General features: G+C 38.6%; 1 protein-coding gene across 2 annotated transcripts in view; it reads left to right on the top strand.

Annotated features, from left to right (window-relative positions):
• Positions 1-6,796: 6,796 nt before the first annotated feature.
• BBOX1 (gamma-butyrobetaine hydroxylase 1) overlaps positions 6,797-18,279 on the top strand; it is an 80,624-nt gene continuing 69,141 nt past the window's right edge. Inside the window, exons 1-3 of one of the 2 annotated variants that reach the window (XM_061203174.1) lie at positions 6,797-7,041; positions 13,256-13,509; positions 14,733-14,847. In XM_061203174.1, coding sequence (XP_061059157.1) covers positions 13,291-13,509; positions 14,733-14,847 — 334 coding nt within the window. In that variant the 5' untranslated portion in view covers positions 6,797-7,041; positions 13,256-13,290. Of the gene's footprint in view, positions 7,042-13,255; positions 13,510-14,732; positions 14,848-18,279 lie in introns of those variants that run through there. The other variant, XM_061203175.1, reaches the window with a different exon arrangement.

Consider the following 18,279-nt stretch of genomic DNA (forward strand, 5'->3'; position numbering starts at 1 on the left):
TCTTATTGTTAAGGTCTTATTATGCCTTAGTATATATTCTGTTTACAATCTATGTCTGTGAGTTCACACATTTGAAAATTGTCAGTGACTGTAGGAGTAATACGGATTTGCAGACATTGGGACAGTTCAAAAATATTCCAGTTTCGTCCTCCCAATAACACAGTTGGATTGCAGTTCTTTACCTCCTTGAAGGGATGTGTGATGATTGACTTGCCTAACTAATGAATGAGTGGAAGTGGTATGTGACACTTACAGATGGGAGTCTTTAAATTCCAGGCATAATTAGCCATGCTTATTGTCCCTCTGCTACAGCATCTGGTGTTGTGCCAGGTAGTAGAGACTTCATCAGTCTTGATCCCCAAGTTCATGGGGAAAATCCCACTGCCCACACATGATGGGCATGTCATGTGTGTGAGAAATACCCCACAGTGGCTTTAAGCCATTCAACTTTTGCAGTTATTTATTTATGCACCATAACCCAACCCATCTTCACTAACATAGAAATGAAAATCTCTAGAGTGGACACCTAGATGATATCACTCTTGATGTTATCTGGTTTTTCTTTCCTTCAGAAGTATTCCAGATTCACCATCTATAAATTAAGATTTTAGATCAGAAGATGTCTAAGGTTCTTCCCAACTGCAATTGTACTTCTACATTTACTGATGATTTTCCTGAGTTCTACCTTTAGGTTCATGTGCATATGGATCAATCTGTGCTTCCATTCAGCAGCCTGTTCAGATGAGTTTTCAACACTTTTGTGGTCTGATCCTAGGATATTCCTTTTTGGAGATCTTTTGGAGAAAGAACTGTGTTTTTTTTTTTTTTTGATAGTGTAAAGGAAGATTCCCAGACAGATTTTTGCGATTTACAAGAGATTTCTTTCCCAGAGTTCTGAGTTTATAGAAACAGAGCTCACTCAACTTTTTTCATAGAAATTGGGAGGTAAAACAAAAAGCTATTGGTGACACTATGAAAAGAAAACATGGCTAAAAAAAAAAAAAAAAAGGAAAGGAAGAAAAATTACACCTAAAAAAAAAAGAAAGAAAACATGGCTATCGGCTAAAAAATATTGAGGAGGGAAAAAATGGTTCATTGAGCACATGGGAGCAATACTGAAATACTTTGGGAGGAGGAAAACACCCTCATGAAAAGTAAAATATCTGCTATTAGGAATGATTGAGAAAAAGCAATGCTTAAACTAAGTGTATCAATAACCAGTCAACGGACTATGTTTCACAGGTAACAACTCTCTCAGCAGAAGTGATTACTCATCATTAAGATTTATTCAGTTAGCCAAGCAAATGAGAGGGAGAATGCCTCTGCTGAATCTTCCTTATTTCTCACATGTTCATCTTGAATTCCTCACTGAGGATAATATATGGAATGACTAAATCTCAACTACTAATTCAAAGCCCTTTTTCTCTTCACTATCCCAGGATACAAAATACAGCTGAGAACAAAGTTAGAGCATAACACACAGCCTTTCCTCCCCTAAGCTCGAATAACAGACTTGTAGCCAAATGGAATTTTACCAAACTTTCTAAAATGAGTAACATTGTGTGAGCACTGTTCCCTTGGGAACTGTATGAAAATGAGATGTCTATCACAAAGGATTCTCCAAGAAAAACCCTCAAAGAAATGGGCATTTGTCTTGACCTATAGACAACTGCAGAAAATTACAAAAACCTAAGAATAGTTTAAACTAAAAAACTTGAATTTTTCCCAAATATAATAAAAAACATATGAAAATTTATTGAAAGTCTATTATTCATTCTTTCAACAACATTTATTGATTGTATATAAGGTGCCAAGAGCTGTGCTAGATGTTTTCATATGAACTGTATCATTTGGTCAAGAACTCTATAAAGTACAGATGAATTTATAGCTGAATGGCTTACCTAAAGTCATGCACCTGTAAAGCCTCTTATCCAAGAGATATTTATTAAGGTTTACTATATTCCAGCACTTTTCTATGCACTAGGGTGCATCATTAACATTTGGCTGGGGGGGAGGGGGTGGTCCAAGAATGGAAGTACAAATTGAGGCTCCTATACCACAAAGCTAAATATTTAAAATATAAATGTTACCTATGCACAATGAGGCCAAACAAACCGAAACATCAGAGTTTGGAGCAGAGAAAGATTTATTGCAGGGCCATGCAAGAAGAATGGGTGGTTCCTGCTTAAAAAAAACCTGAACTCCCTGAAGGGTTTCAGCAAAGCACCTTTAAAGGCAAGGTGAGGGAGGAGGCATGGTTAGTTGTTGCAAACTTCTTGGTGTCAGAATCCTTTGTTCTTGCTGCTGTCCAGGTAGATCAGGTCATGATGTTCCTATAAACCTCTAAAAAAACAAATGTTGTTCTCTGTTCTGCAACTTTTTATCTCTAAATGAATGGACTCTTAAATGTCAGAGCACTGAGAGTAGGCTATCCTGTATATTTCAGGCTATAGGCAACATTCTTTTACAAATCGTGCAGAGCCAGCATGACTAAGCACAAGGGTTAAAGTAAAAGGAACAGATCTAATATGGAGTCAGATTTGTTTTTCCTTATTACATAAACAGCGCTGTGCTAGATCCAGCTGTTATCAGCTCAGGAGAGCCAACTGTATGCATCTCTTCCCAAATTCACGTTCAGTAATGTTGCATTGGCAGTTTGAATTTGGCTGTGGTGGGAGAATTTACACCATGGCAAATGGAAAACACTACAAATTGGTTCATTGTTGTTGTTGCTGTTGTTGTTTTCAGAGAGCCTCTTGTTAAACATTTACCAGCATACCACTGCTTATGACAACCTAACTGTTGAATAAAATAGGTTCTATCCCCCAACCTTGAAAAATATACCTTCAAAATAATCTAGGAGGCCAAGTTTGAATTTATAATTCCCAGATTCCTGTTGTTCTGCACCAGACTTTGACAGGGAAGGGAGAGCCAGCCCCTAGACTCTAGCCCCCAGCCTGCAGCCTGAGGCCACAGCTCTGTCCACTTCTCATCAATCTCACGTTTCACCCTTCACTGGGAGGAAGATCATGTGGACACTCCAGAAAACACATGTAAGCTCATCTATCTACACACCACACACACATGTAGAGCTGCCCCTGGACCACCCCTTGGGCCTAGGGTTTTTCATATCAGGGGTGCTGTACAACCTCAGTAGCCTAGCGGAAGAGAAGAGAATGGTTACAGACCCTGGTAGCAGACACAAGTCTTTGCAGGTCTGAAATGTCAGGGTCTGGGTTCACAGAGCATCATCTAGAATGGAGGGATGGTACAGGCTCCAGGTGGGTCCCCTGGTCCCATGTGAAGTCACCTATGGGGAGTGGTATGGATGGAGGGGGGCCAGAGTAGAGCCCCCTAAAACACAGGGCACAGCGTAGAGTCCTCTATTTTTTGTTCTAAGAATGATACTAAATACAGAAGTCTCAAAGTCCTCATGGAGCTCATATTTCACTAAGAGGACATATAATAGTTTAAATATCAAATATTTAAATATTTAAAACAAATTATTTTCAAGATCAAATTGGCTATATTACCACCCCTCTTTAAGATTAGTAGTGACTATTAATCATAAGATTAATAGTGACTATTTATGGACAGATTATTTATTCAGAAATTACTCAGTTCTTGGAGACTGAATGACTAAAAATTCAGAGCTTGGCTATTGATTTTAGTTCACAAAATGATTACCAATATTTACTTTTCATCACAGTATTTGTTATGATGTCTGAGGAAGGACTCAGGACAGCTTCCCACTCAATATAAATGTTCCTTCTACCTACCTGAATGAGTCCTTTTGCAAATTCTGGGCTGGGCTTGCTCCTTGCTCATGGGTCCCATCACCCTAGATAATGAAAGTATTTTTGTTATTTACCTGAGAATTAGAAACTTGTGGGCACAGAGAGCTGGTTTTTCAGTGCTTACCAGCATACCACTGGGTTACATATATGTATGGTAAATACTTCAGTGTAGACTAAAAAAAATTATTAACAGCTATTACTTTTGGGAAAAGTAATTCAAAAGAAAGAGAAGGAAGGCTTTTCATTGATTGTATTTCCATATTTTTCTTAATAATAATATGAGGTCAGTGGGATTATGGGCCATTTTGGTTTTCTTCTTTATAGAGAAGTATGTATAAATTATAGTCTTTTTAATATCATTAAATTTTTTGTGTGTTTTCAACCTTTATGAAATGACTAAAATTTAAACAGAAAGAATGCTACTATCTTGACTGTATAGGAAGTATCATGTGCAAATCCTGTTAGTTTTTCCTCCTTCAAAAGTGGAAATGGTATAAGCAGCAGAATCTTTCCATAAGCACTAGATTTCACTGAAACTAAAGAGTCCTGCCAGTTAACAGTGTTTTCTTAAGCCCAAGACACCCTTCTTAACCTCACCAGATGCTACATATGATACAGGTATGTTACCACTGGAGTCTCCAGGCTCCAATGGCTTTCCTCCTCTGGAAACACCACCCACCTTCAAATCTGTGAGTGAGATCTTGCTCAGTCTCATCAAATCCTGCCACTTGGACAACACCAAAGAAGGCTTTCAAGTAATCAAGACCATCTTTCATTTCTGCATGCTCACTGAAATGAGGGCATCATTCATTCTATTTCTGTTTAAAATAAAAACGGAGTTACAATGTGTTTCTAATGTCTAACTCATTGGCTGTACTTAAGTTCAATTAGCTGTACTTAACATGGAATTAACTTTTAAAATAAACTTTTCTTCAGCCTAAACCTAAAAGAAACACATGGGCAAAATATCAACATTTCTGGTTCTGGTACGGATGTCACCTCTTGCGTGTTTTGTGACCTTCTGTAGTCCATGAACCTCTACAGTCTCATTTTCGCTATCTGAGACCCAGAATTTTAATATTGTTTGCCACTGCCAGGATAGTACACTGAGAGACCATATATGAAAGCAAGCTGAAAACTGTAAAGGGTTAATACAGATAGAAGAGAGGCCTCAGGGAAACGCTTATTTTTTTTTTTTTCAATCTTAAAGAGGCTTCTCACAGTCAAGAGTAGGATTTGTCTGTCTGTTTGCTTTCAATGTGGGAATTAATTCTTTATGTGCAGGTGTTTAGACTTTAACCTTAACAGGTTTGTTTGTTTATTGTTGTCGTTTTGTTTTCTTTCACTCTTCTGTTAGAAACCATGTTCATGCAACCCATTTTTTTCAACAACGTTCTGAAAGCTGGAACAGAATTTACCTAATTTATTCCAGTAATTGTTACTAAAGCACAAAGTGTGAAAGAAAAGTCAGTGGAGTGTATGGACACCAAGGGGGGGAAAGCGGCAGGGGGCGGTGGTGGTGGTGGGATGAATTGGAAGATTGGGATTGACATGTATACACTGATGTGTATAAAATGGATGACTAATAAGAACCTGCTGTATAAAGAAATAAATTAAATTTTAAAAAGTCAGTGGAGTGTATTTCTACAATATTATGTCATCTGAATGTTTAAAATATAATTAACTGATTGCTTCTGGCATACCTATCACCTCAGTTACTGTGGGTTTAAAGTGCTGGCAACACTGAGGAAGGAACCCCATGTCCACACACCTTCTCCTCCCATATGTGGGAAACAAAACCTGCCTGATTTTCACTGGATTCCTGCGTGTCAGTCTTTTGACCTGGAGACTTGGGGGAGGGAAGGAGGAAGATGGAGGAGGAGACCACTGATGAAGGGACACAGTTTAAATTTTACTGTGAAAGAGCTGACAGGGCATCATTAATGGAGGGGACGCTGCAGTTCTGGAAGCGGGGAGTTGTCCTGGGCAGGAGACCTTAGAAGAGGCTATGGAGAGTGGATCTGCATTCCCTCTCTCTCTCTCTCTCTTCTTCTCTCTCTCATTAGCTCTTTTGTGGCTGCCTGTCTGAGTCTCACAGCTGTGGAGTCCTTCAGGCAAGAATCAACAAGTTGTGGGCGGAGGCTCTTTGGGTGTCTTCCTGGGAAGGGTGTTTGGTGGGAGGAGGGCAGAGGGCTCATAGGTCACTTTCCTGGACTTCAGTTGCCACCTGCAGACCTTCTTTTAATGGAATCTGGACCCCCGTTAAGAACTAGGACTTGAGACTTGCCCACCAGCCCTCCCCCTGCACCGGGCACGCACCTACTGAAGGCCCGGAAGCCAGGCTCTGGGTCCCTGGCAGGCTGCCCACCCTGGCCTTTCCCTTTTGTTGCCCTAAGGGCTGTGTGTTGGGAGTCAAGTCACTTGGCAACCAGGTGCCTTCAGAAAAGCCCCATGCTCTCTGGCTGCTACTGTTCACTCCAGCCAAAGCGGCAGAGAAAGGAGGGCATCGGGCTCAGGGGGGGACCATCCCAACCTTCCTACTAGCCCCAGAGAACTAGTCAAGCTCCCTCCAAAGAGACTCATATGGAATATTCTATGGGCACGGAGATACCACCTCATCTCTGCTCAGGTGGGAGCTAGTAGCTCCTCCCTGTTAAACGTGCATCTCAATGTCTTTTCTCCAAGTGCGTTTTTCAACAATAAAGCTGTTGCTGTGAACAGGTGAGACAGGAGTAAAGGAGTTCCTTCACTTGCTGCTGCTGGCTCAGGGGCAGGAGATAAGACAGGTGAGAACTGTTCTCCTTCTACCAGGAAAGATTCTAACTATGGCAATGCATTGCACTGAGTCCTGGGGTTTTGTGGTTTTAGGCACTAGTAGAAGTTAAAGTATTTTCTCTTTCCAACTCCTTCTCGTCTAGGCCATAAAAGCTCTTTACTTTTTTTTTTTGTTTGTTTAATCTCCAAGCTCCCTTCAGGAGTTGCTACACCTTCAGATTGCGACATCCTTCCTCATTTGCAAACCTCAGCTGTGTCTGGGGGCAGGGCAGCAGTGGAGCTGCCAGGAGCAGGAAGGCTTCCAAGTCAGAGCGCTACATCAGACGTAGGGAAACTGGGGGCAGATATATCTGGAAGGTGACGGGCATCAGGAGGCTCCCTGCCCAAAGGACATTGAAGATAAAAGCTGATGTTTTCTTTCCTTGGTAAATTTCGCATGACTTGGCACACAACGCACATCTGAGAACAGGTATAATTGAGCTCAACTTTCCCTTATTTTGAAGAGCTTGTGCATTCGGGTCTATGGATTGGGGGCGGGGTGGGGGGGAGTATCCAATTGGAAATCCAGTCACATGTATCTCACAGCCATGTGGGCTGAGATGGGGATGGTCCATCAGGCATTAGGAATAGGCTTGATTTTGGAATGCAGTGGATCTGATTGCTTCTTGGCAGCTTCCTTTTCCCAATTATGTTTGGCTTAGTCTAGTAGTCAAATTACTTTGCAGTCCCTAAGCTGATCCAGGAAGCATACAGAGGGCACAGAGAGGATACTGTCTAAAAAGTAGACTGGGTGATGGGGGAGGGAAGGTTCTGGCTGGAAATTGGAAATGTTCACTAACTAATCCACAACCCAGCCCAAAGAAAGTGACTGTATATTATAGCTTGGCCCTTTGTTAAGCCCCCAAACTGAATGTAACATGTTTTTTTAGAATATTGGTCAATTAAGGCTATTGTGCCCTCTTTCAATTATTTTGCTTCCTGAATATAGCTCAAGAAGACATATGACAGGTATTTTGAATTGATTTTATTTGAAAACATAGAATTTTTCATAACGAATATATGTTCTGTTTCAAAGATTTAGAAACCTTCTTAAAATCTAGACCCAGTACTCTGTTTTACCTTGGTAAACAAATGAATTGATAATTTGAGTTTCAATCTAAATGTAGCAATGCCACCAGACTGAAGCTAAAATTTTCCTTTTTATAATTTAGGAAGGAAGTGTTTGCATAAAATGTGATACTTTAAAAAAAAAAAATGTGGTACTTTAAATAAGGGAGCAGTCAGAAGGGTAAACCTACTCAAGAGAATGGGCCAGTTTTACTAATGGCTTCATAGAATTCATTATTCCTATGAGAGTGTATTCATGAATTATTAAGTAACTCAGCCACTTATTAAATCAAGTTAGAGAAAAAACAATAACGTCTAAAAGTTGAAAGGACTTAGGTAGCAAATGTAATGAGTAGAGTATGTATGTATTCAAACCATATTAAGGTTCACACGCTACAAATGCAGTTTGGTCTACTTCTACCTTACCAAGTGGAAATTGAGTTTTATGATTTAAAGGTTGTATATAAAGGAATAATAATATTTTACGCCTTTATGGTGTAATGTCTGAAAACTTCTTCCTGTCCTCTCCTTTCAATGATGAAATGTCGGATGGTGAGGTCAACCAACAACCAATAATCATGAGAGTTAGCTGCTATTTTAATAGTACCTTTTTGGTAAATTGAAGTTATTGCCTGGAAAATTATTCAGCCACAGATTCTCCATGAGGTAGTCCTGTGTAGTGGTCACAATTTCTATTTCCTCTGCCTTCAAATCAGTTTCTTTACCTCTTGAAGCTTAAGATCATCTGTAAAAGGGAAGTGATGGCATGGGTCTCACAGTGTTTTCTGGAGGATTAAATAAGGTTTATGCAATCGAAAGCATCATTAGAGCAGCTAGAACATAAAAAGTGCTAAATACATGGTTTTGTGATATACCTTACACACCTACCCATATGATTTGCATGTTTCTTGCATTTTGATCATTTTTTTGAGCCTAATACCTAAAAGCAGGAGGTCAAACACAGAGAATCCTGCTCTATGACAGCAAGTCTGATGACTTACCAGAGGAAGAGAAAATAGATATTAACAGATCCTGACATTTGATAACATGAGTCCACTCTATCTGGTCTTCCATTATAAAAATCAGTCCAAAAATGACAGCCTTTTATTTTGGAGGGTGAGTAATCTAGTAGATGAATCAGCCTTCTCAGGTGTATATTATTAATCTCCAGCAATTTTAATTTTATATATAGTAACTATGCAGTTTCTATATCAACTTCCTGAGAATCCTAACTAAAACCTCTGAATCAAATTAGTTGTAATTCGGATTTGAGGAATTTTTGCACTCTCTTGTATAGAACCAGAAGTTGTTCACTTTCTATGTGTGTACTGACTGGACTGGCAAATCCATGTTTGGGGCAACCTCTCCCACTAGCCAGCAGTATGTGCTTGGACAAATCATACCCAACATCTCTGAGCTTCCACTTTCCTTGCATAAAAAAAGAGGCCACTTAACCTCTGTGATATTGAAGATTGTTCCTTTCCAGCTCTGAGAGTTCTAGTTCTAAGTTTCTTTTATTTCCAAGATCAATACATAAAATAACTTTCAGAGCTACTTTCTTGATTTTCCAAACCAGCTGACAAAATTTGAGTTTATAAAATTTTAAAGATGACAAAAATCACACCCATGGCTTAAGTAAGATAATCTCTAAAACAATTTAGTTGTGCAAAACAGGAGTGCCAAACACACTTCCATAACTCTGAAGGGGAAAAATATGGTAAGTGAGTTAGGAAGGAAAACAACAAAAACAACAACAACAACACATACACATCAAGTGATGGGATGAAATTAAAAGAAATCTGTCCCATCAGATAGTAATCCCCCCTGACCCCAATCCAAGGTCTATTTTCCAGGACAGATAAAACTGCTTCCTCCCACAGAAGTCAAGCTGATATTTCATAAACTAAATTATAATTGTGAATAATAAGCAGAATAGTTAAGTATAAAATAAATAAACATTTTCATTTTATAGGACCTCTTTAATTCAGCAAAAAGGTCACACTGAGATAGATATAAAGATATATATATATACATATCTAGGAACATCAAACTTTTTCTTTTTCTTTTTTTCTCTTTTCTTCAGAGAAACACAATAGTTTATCAAATAACTAAATGGTCATTATGCTTCAACAGGGCTCAATTTTTTTTTAACATCTTTATTGAAGTATAATTGCTTTACAATGTTGTGTTAGTTTTTGCTGTATAACAAAGTGAATCAGCTATATTTATACCTATATCCCCATATCCCCTCCCTCTTGCATCTCCCTCCCACCCTCCCTACCCCACCCCTCTAGGTGGTCACAAAGCTCTGAGTTGATCTCCCTAACAGGGTTCAATTTTAACAAGTCAAATTGAAAAACAGATTTCAACAAATCACACACACGTACAAGCCTATTCATTTTCATGAAGAATCTGCTTTCAAGTTCTGATGATCCTTGATGGTTTCTTCCTGTTTAAATTTTCAGCCCATTTGCCCCAATACAGCTTTAAATAAATCAAGAAAAGTTGAAGAGGGAAACTATTTTCCCATTGCTCCCTGCTTTTGTTTGGATTACCATTCACATTTGTCATGAAGTTGAGAAAGGAATTGTGAAGTGTAAAAATAACCCACCAAGTTCCTTCATAGATACCCAAACAATTTAACTTCAGCAACACCCAGGTCTTTCCAGTTCTTCCACCCTCTCCCAGGTGCCTCAGGCAGCCTCCATCAACCACCCTCCTGATGTGGCCACGCTCTGGAAATACCCTCCTCAGAACATCCATTTCAGGAGGGCTGGGGGGAAGAGTCTCAGGTTCCCCTAATACCTGGGAATGCACTTTCCCTCTCCAGTTCAAATTTGCTAGGCAGAAGAAGAAAAATAAAGGAAAAAGAGAGAGAAAGCCTAAAAAGGAAGGTTGGATTGTAATTAGTGTCTGTTAGTGCAGATACATCTATCGGCGTGATCACTTCAACAGTTAGTGGGACTTGGCACGGTGCCAAGTTACATACAGACCAGTATTTATTGTGGTAGGAGATGCACCCTTCAAACAATGTATCCATTAAGAATTCAATGTGTTATGACCCAGCAATCCCACTACTGGGCATATACCCTGAGAAAACCATAATTCAAAAAGAGTCCTGTACCACAGTGTTCATTGCAGCTCTATTTACAATGGCCAGGACATGGAAGCAACCTAAGTGTCCATCGACAGATGAATGGATAAAGAAGATGTGGCCCATATATACAATGGAATATTACTCAGCCCTAAAAAGAAACGAAATTGAGTTATTTGTAGTGAGGTGGATGGACCTAGAGTCTGTCATACAGAGTGAAGTAAGTCAGAAAGATAAAAACAAATACCATATGCTAACACATATATATGGAATCTAAAAAAAAAAATGGTTCTGAAGAACCTAGGAGCAGGACAGGAATAAAGAAACAGACGTAGAGAATGGACTTGAGGACAAGGGGAGGCGGAAGGGTAAGCTAGGATGAAGTGAGAGAGTGGCATGGACATATATACACTAACAAATATAAAATAGATAGCTAGTGGGAAGCAGCCGCATAGCACAGGGAGATCTGCTCGGTGCTTTGTGACCACCTAGAGGGGTGGGATAGGGAGGGTGGGAGGCAGACGCAAGAGGGAGGGGGTATGAGGATATATGTATATGTATAGCTGATTCACTTTGTTATAAAGCAGAAACTAACACACCATTGTAAAACAATTATACACCAATAAAAATGTTTAAAAAAAATTCAAGGTGTGAAATTTATAAAAATCCTTTCTACCAAGACATTTTCAAGCTCATTAATAAACACTGTATTGACAATGAGTTAAGCTTAGAATATACACTGATACACATGAAAGTTTAATGATAAAAATAAGAAGGATATTTTTCCTTAATTGTGTTACTCCTTGGGAGAACTTAAGATGGTATCATCTGTATTCTGATATTCCCCAACCTCTTTCTCCTGCTGTTTACTTGGGTAATTGCCATAGATTTTTCACTGGGCAGTGATGGTTCCAGTTAATTTGGGATAATATAACCAGACCCTTAAATAGCATATAACACTTAAGAACAAAACAAGTAAACATAGTAAATTTTTCTCTAGCTCAGAGGTTGGCAAATATTTTCTGTAAAATGGCAAATATTATATTTTTTTGCTCTGCAGGCTGTATACATTCCCTGTCACATGTTCTTGTTTTATTTTTTCAAACCTTATAAGAATGTAAAAGCTATTCTTACCTCATGGGCTGTACAAAAACTTCTGGCCCACAGGCAGTAGTTTGCCTGTCCTTGATCAAGTTATATAAGTCATGCTTTTACTTCAGTAGATACAATCTTACTTAAATACGGAATAGAGTTCTATTTTTCCTCCTCATATGTAAAGCTAGAGTTATCATTCAAATATATATTAAATATCTTCTATGTGTCTGCTGCACTAGAGGATACAAAGATCACCATGAAGTTTCAGACCTCAAAAAAAGAGTGAGATAATTATGAAAGTAAACAAAAAATAAGGAAGACTGGGCACAAATGGCATTGATAGTTGTCTGAAAGGCTCCAAAATGCCTCCTTAAAGATGTCTATATGAGTAAGTCTTAAAGGATGTGATCAATGCTGCTGAATGCATATTAATTCTATCTTATTTTCCTTCCTCACTAATAAAACATTGATTTCTGCAGAGCAAGCATGTGACTAGTAAACAGCTATGTTTCCCAGCTTCCCTTGTAGCTAAGGTTAGATTGTGATATAATTCTGGTCAGTGAAATATACTTGGAAGTCACTAGATGGGGAAATGTTTAAAAATGAGGTAGACTTAGCTGCCACAAGATGTTTTCCCTTTTCCCTTCTTCCTCTCTGGAATGTAGATGTGGTATCGGTGATGCAGCAGTCATTTTGCAAACATGAGGCAAGAAGTAGAAGGAGAAAATCTACCAGTAGCCTGGGCTTCCCATGGTTCTGTGAAATCACATTACCATTACTGGACAGTCATGTTGGGACTTCTTTTCACACAAGAAAAATAAACTCCTTGCTTATTTAAGCCTCTATTTGTCAGATCATCTGGATACAGATATGTTGGCTCATGAAAAGAAAAGTTTGTGAAAGGTCATCCCAAGCAATGGGGGCAGAATGAGACGAGGAACTGAGATTTGAAAGTATGGAGGTTGAACAGTAGAAAATATTTAGTTTGGCTGGAGCCAGTGTACTTGGGCATCAGTTAAAATAGCACAGGTATGATTATTACACTTTCAATTTGTGGAGTATTTTTCTCCCTTAAAAAATTTCCAGAGCTTTTATGCAAACATAAAAGTGCCTGTGTCATTGGTTCTGAACTTATTATCTAAAATTACTGTGAGAAAAACAAGGAATTCTTTTCATCTGGATCCTGACTCAGCACGTTTATCTTGTTTACTTTTAGTCACTGTGTTTCTGTTTACAGCTCATGAAATTCATCAGAACAAAGGTCCTAGCACTGATAAGTGAAACCGCAAACTCAAGCAAATAGCAGAAGCCAGAGTCCATTTGAATTGAAGTCAAGTTCAGAGCCGATCTTCCTGAGAGTCCTTTTAACACTGATTTGTCATAACAGGTAGCTGACAAGATTTACCCTCAAGGACCAGAAACATGCACTGTGCCATCCAACAGGCAGAAGCACTGGATGGGGCTCATTTGATGCGAATCATCTGGCAGGATGGTGCAGAGTCTGTCTACCCCGCTGTGTGGCTGAGAGACAACTGTCAGTGTCCCGACTGCTACTTAGACTCTGCAAAAGCACGGAAACTTCTCATCGAAGCTCTTGATGTGAACATCGGTATCAAAGGCTTGACGTTTGACAGGAAAAAGGTAACTATCTCTAAATTATCTCTCCCTTCTCTCTCACCTTAAATACAGGAACTAGTCTCCAATAATTTACATAATGAATTATATTTTATTTGATCATATTTTATATGTAAAACCGTGATTGCATAGTCCTTGGTGCAAAGTCCACATGCTTACTGAATGGAAGCTTCTGCTATTATTATTACTATTTTTATTACTACTGCTATTATTTTTAATAAAATGTACAGTGTGGCTCATTATTCCTTCAGTGAGTGGCAGCCTTGAAGGCACAATCAAACTATGTCTCTAATAAAAGGAATGACCCTGGGCTTCAGTTTACTCATCTAGAAACGAGGGATACTAACAAAATTTGTTCCTAGAGATGATGTGAAGATTCAATGAGCTAATACGGGTAGAAATCTTAGCATGTGGCTGGCATATGGTGAGCACTCAAAAACTTGTATTGATGAGTATTTTTAGTCAAATTCGTGAGTAAATGTGTAAGGCTTTGTATGGGATTCCTGAGAGCGTAGCTGTCAAAACCGCAAACTAGATGTGGCCTCACCCTGTGTTTCTCTCTTCCAAATTTGCCAAGATAGTTATCAGAAGAGCAAGTGTGACCAGCAAGGTCCTCCTCTCCCACTCCTGTCTCCATCTCGAATTAAGGACTTTACCCCCAGGGTTCGCTGCTTGCTAGCTGTGGGACCTTAGACGTGTTATTTCCTCTTACTTTGCTCACCTGAAAAAGGTGAATATTAGTTATTGCTTCTCCCTCAAGTTGTATGAGGAATAAGTGGGTTATATTTATAGTACTCATTGTAGAGTATACACTCAAAATGGTGTTATTCTTACTATTACTATCTGCCTCATCATCATCATTACTATTTCTGACACTCTTGGCAGGAATATTAATTGATCTCTAACTTCAAGTCATCACAGAAAGTTTAGGGACCACAGGTTTTCAGAATATAGAACAAGAACTCAGATCTAGCCAGGTTTTATTTCTTTGCGATATTTAAAGGGCCTCAGATCTCAGCTGTATCCCCTTGGCTTTCAGTTTCCTTGTTTTCCAAAAGCTTATTCTATGCCTGTGAGTATATAAGTTAAAAAACGGAAAGAAAAAAGAGCAAGGGCTCGTTCGATTCCCTGATAACCTTAAATAACATTCAGAAACAGCAAGAGTGGAGAACCAAAGTACGTAGAAGCATAATATACGTTTACGTGATATTTGCTTTCTGTATTATAAGGTTCATATCACATGGCCAAACGACCACTACAGTGAATATGAAGCTGATTGGCTGAAGAAAAGATGCTTTTCACAGCAGGCCAGAGAAAAACTCCAGAGAGAATTGTTTTTGCCAGGTAACCTTGCTGTGAACTTCAATGTCCTTTAAAACTTGTCCGGTAAGAAATTTGCTCAGAAGCAAATTAAAACCCTTGTGCTTTGGTTAAAATATTATTGTAATTTATGTGGAACGTTTAATGATTTACCAACACAGATCATGTAGGTAGAGATGGAAAGAAACATAGAGCAGTTCTAGACATTCTAAAGAGACAGAAAGAAAAGAAATGCAGTAAATATTTGTCCTTGTCATCTAACACAAAAACTGGCACACCGTAGACACTCCATAAGTGTTCCCTGCAAAGGAGCAGGATGAACCAGAGGCAGACTTGCCCTTAATAATTTTATCTAAGGCCAGAACCACACAAAATCAACAAGGCAGACATTCCTAACCTGGCATCACATAAAACTATGTGATCCATGAACCTCATGAAATGATATATACAACATTGACAACATTGAGTGTGCATGTGAGCATGTGTGTGTGTGTGTGTGTGTGTGTGTGTATATGTGTGTCAGGCTTGTGCACAGCAAATTGCTTGGGGAGAGTTTATATGAATCCCAAGGGAATCTATGAACACAGAAACATTCAGAAAATCTCCAGTAGACAGATTCGGTCGAAAAGGAAGACTTTATTCTTTGTTGGTTTTTTTAAAATTTCCTTTCAGTCTTTTTTCTTTTTTTATTGAAGTATGGTTGATTTACAATGTTGTGTTAATTTCTGCTGTACAGCAAAGTGATTCAGTTATACATATATATATACATTCTTTTTTATATTCTTTTCCATTATGGTTTATCACAGGATATTGAATATAGTTCCCTGTGCTATACAGAAGGGCCTTGTTGCTTATCCATCCTATATATAATAGTTTGCATCTGCTAACCCCAAACTCCCACTCCATCCTTCTTCCACTTCCCCCTTGGCAACTATGAGTCTGTTCTCTATGAAGAAGACTTAATTTTTGATCTGAGAGACAAAGTAAATACTTAATATAGATAAAAATTATTTTTTAAATACGACTTTTTGGAGATACACAGTAATACAGCTCAAACAGAGGTGCTGGGGAGAAGTGGGAAGTATTAACACTTTGCCCTCTGTGTATTTTGAAGATTTGTGTCATAAGATGATGTGGGTCAAAGGTCCACAAATTCATGTTTTCAGATTCTGTAAACATGCTGATTCATATGTATTTACTAGAACCTTGACTTCTACAAACACACTAACAAGCCAACTTTCCCTGAACATTCTTTTCCGCTGTGTACCAGATATATTGGACCACTGTCCCTTTGGGCAACTGACCAGCCTTGTTGGATTTTACACACACCTCTTCTGGGATTTCTGGGTCATACACCAAGATAGAGATTTTACCTTACTCCTTTCAAATCTGAAATTCTCAAACATGTGTGGTAACCGCATGGTTTTCAATGTTAGACTTACAACAGTTTACTGGGTGTGGAGATGTTACTAAATAGCCAACTTGAGCCCCACAGCTTCACCTTGTGCCATGGTTATCAATAGGGTATGACGTGGTCCCCTTCCTGTTCAAGCATAATCCAGTCTTATCAAGAGCTAGCTTCCGGCATTGTCTTAATCTCAACATTCTGACAACTGACAATGTTTTGCTCTAGTGCTTTCTGTCTAAACCACCAGGAATCCATTTTCCTCTTTATCTAGTCCAGCTAGCTGGTGGAATCCAGATGGATATCCAGGGAAAGATGTTTTTCCTGCCTTCCCCCAGTGAGTGCTTTGCTAGATTCTTCAAAGAGTCTTCAATTACAAAACTGAGTGGCAACTGTCTGGGTCAAATAGCAATATCACAAGTATATTATTATTTTTTATTTATTTTAGATTTCTTCTGGTACTCAAAATATTTTTCCTTAACTCTGCCCTAATTTTGTAATCCCGTTGGATTTTACTCTAATTTCCTTCAAGTTCTTCTTTTGATTATTTCAGGGAATAGAAGCCAACTTTTTATTATTACAGCTTATGCTTTTAAGCATTGTAAAAGTATACGGCCACCCCCTCCATTAATATTTCTTGATGAGTTCAGTTTTATAGCTTACATTTCTCAGTACTACCAGGCAGTAGCAGGAGGGAAATGATACTACATTCAGTTAAACAGTGGAAAAAACTAGTCACACTGACAGGCTGCAATCATGAATAATATAAGGAGGACTGGCTGCTATTTAGACAACGGAAACTATTTCAATGGTTTAAAACAAGATCAGATTTTGAAAATATATTCTCAAGCTGTGCAGTTGGTAGGTGAAAGAAGAAATTAATGGACCATTTTTGAAATATTGCTTCTATGGCTTTTTGCCTGTAGAATTTGACACCTTATTTCCCTGCCATTGCATATTTTCAAACATTCATACTCAGAACAAGTAAACAAACTCAGTTACATTTGTCAAAGAATTTTGTTTTTAGTCCTCAGTGGCAATGTTTCCTCTGCTGCTCTTTCCTTAGAGTGAGGAAAGACTTTTAAAATCTGGCGTCAAGATGCAGATCACTTTTCCTTGATCTTCGCTTGGCACTAGATGTTGAACTCAAAAATGAAAAAAACATCAGCAAGAAAAAACTTTTGTCATGGGACAGCCACAGCTGGAAAGAAGGCATTGGTAATGATCATTCCGTCATAAATTTCTATTCAACTGCATGTATATCGTGCACCTATCTTGTGTGAGAAGCTGTAAGGAAATACCAAGTTTTCAAAAGACATGGATTCTGCCCTAGAGGATTTATCCAGTCTAGGAGGGGACACTAGCCATGGAAACAAATAAGTATAGTACATCATTTTAAGTACATGAAAGTGTGCATAGAAGGTTAATTAGAATGTAGAAGGACTCTGAAGAGACAAGGAAACGGGACTCAAATAAGAGCTAATACTTGAGCTGGGTTTTGAAGGATCTGTCAGACAAAGATAGAAGGAAAGGAAATTCTCAACAGAGAAAAGGGCGTGTAGAAAATCAGAGAAGCATAAAAGAGCAGGGTAGGTGTAGGAAACTGCAATTAGTTTAAAATATGGGTGAAGTTAAAGTTGTTAGGCAACAAGGAAGGAAGTGGCTTAAGTACCCTACTAAGAAGCTCAGCCCTAAACCCTTAGGCAAGGAAGTTTGCTCAGCACAGAGGTCAAGTATGTTTCCTTCCATTAGTTTCTCAGGCTGATTCTCTTCCTAAAATTCCAGAGAAATGAGTTTAAGGTCTTTATAAGTTTAAGAAGATTGCTTTACTTATTTTCTTTAGGATGCATTTTATATTTTCAGAGTTATATCTTTCTGATTTTTACCAAATGCATATAATTTCGTAAATGCCTACAAGGTTGTGAATGTCCTCTTAGCTTCCTTTTTCTCTTGATGCATTCTCTCCCCCTCCAGTGTACCCCTTTGGTTCTTGGTTTGTACTTATCTTACTAAAGACGGTGAAGTGATCAGTGCTGTGTTGTAGAAAGGTC

The sequence above is a fragment of the Eubalaena glacialis genome, chromosome 10 (genome assembly GCF_028564815.1).
Source record: "Eubalaena glacialis isolate mEubGla1 chromosome 10, mEubGla1.1.hap2.+ XY, whole genome shotgun sequence".
NCBI classification, from domain to species: domain Eukaryota; kingdom Metazoa; phylum Chordata; class Mammalia; order Artiodactyla; family Balaenidae; genus Eubalaena; species Eubalaena glacialis.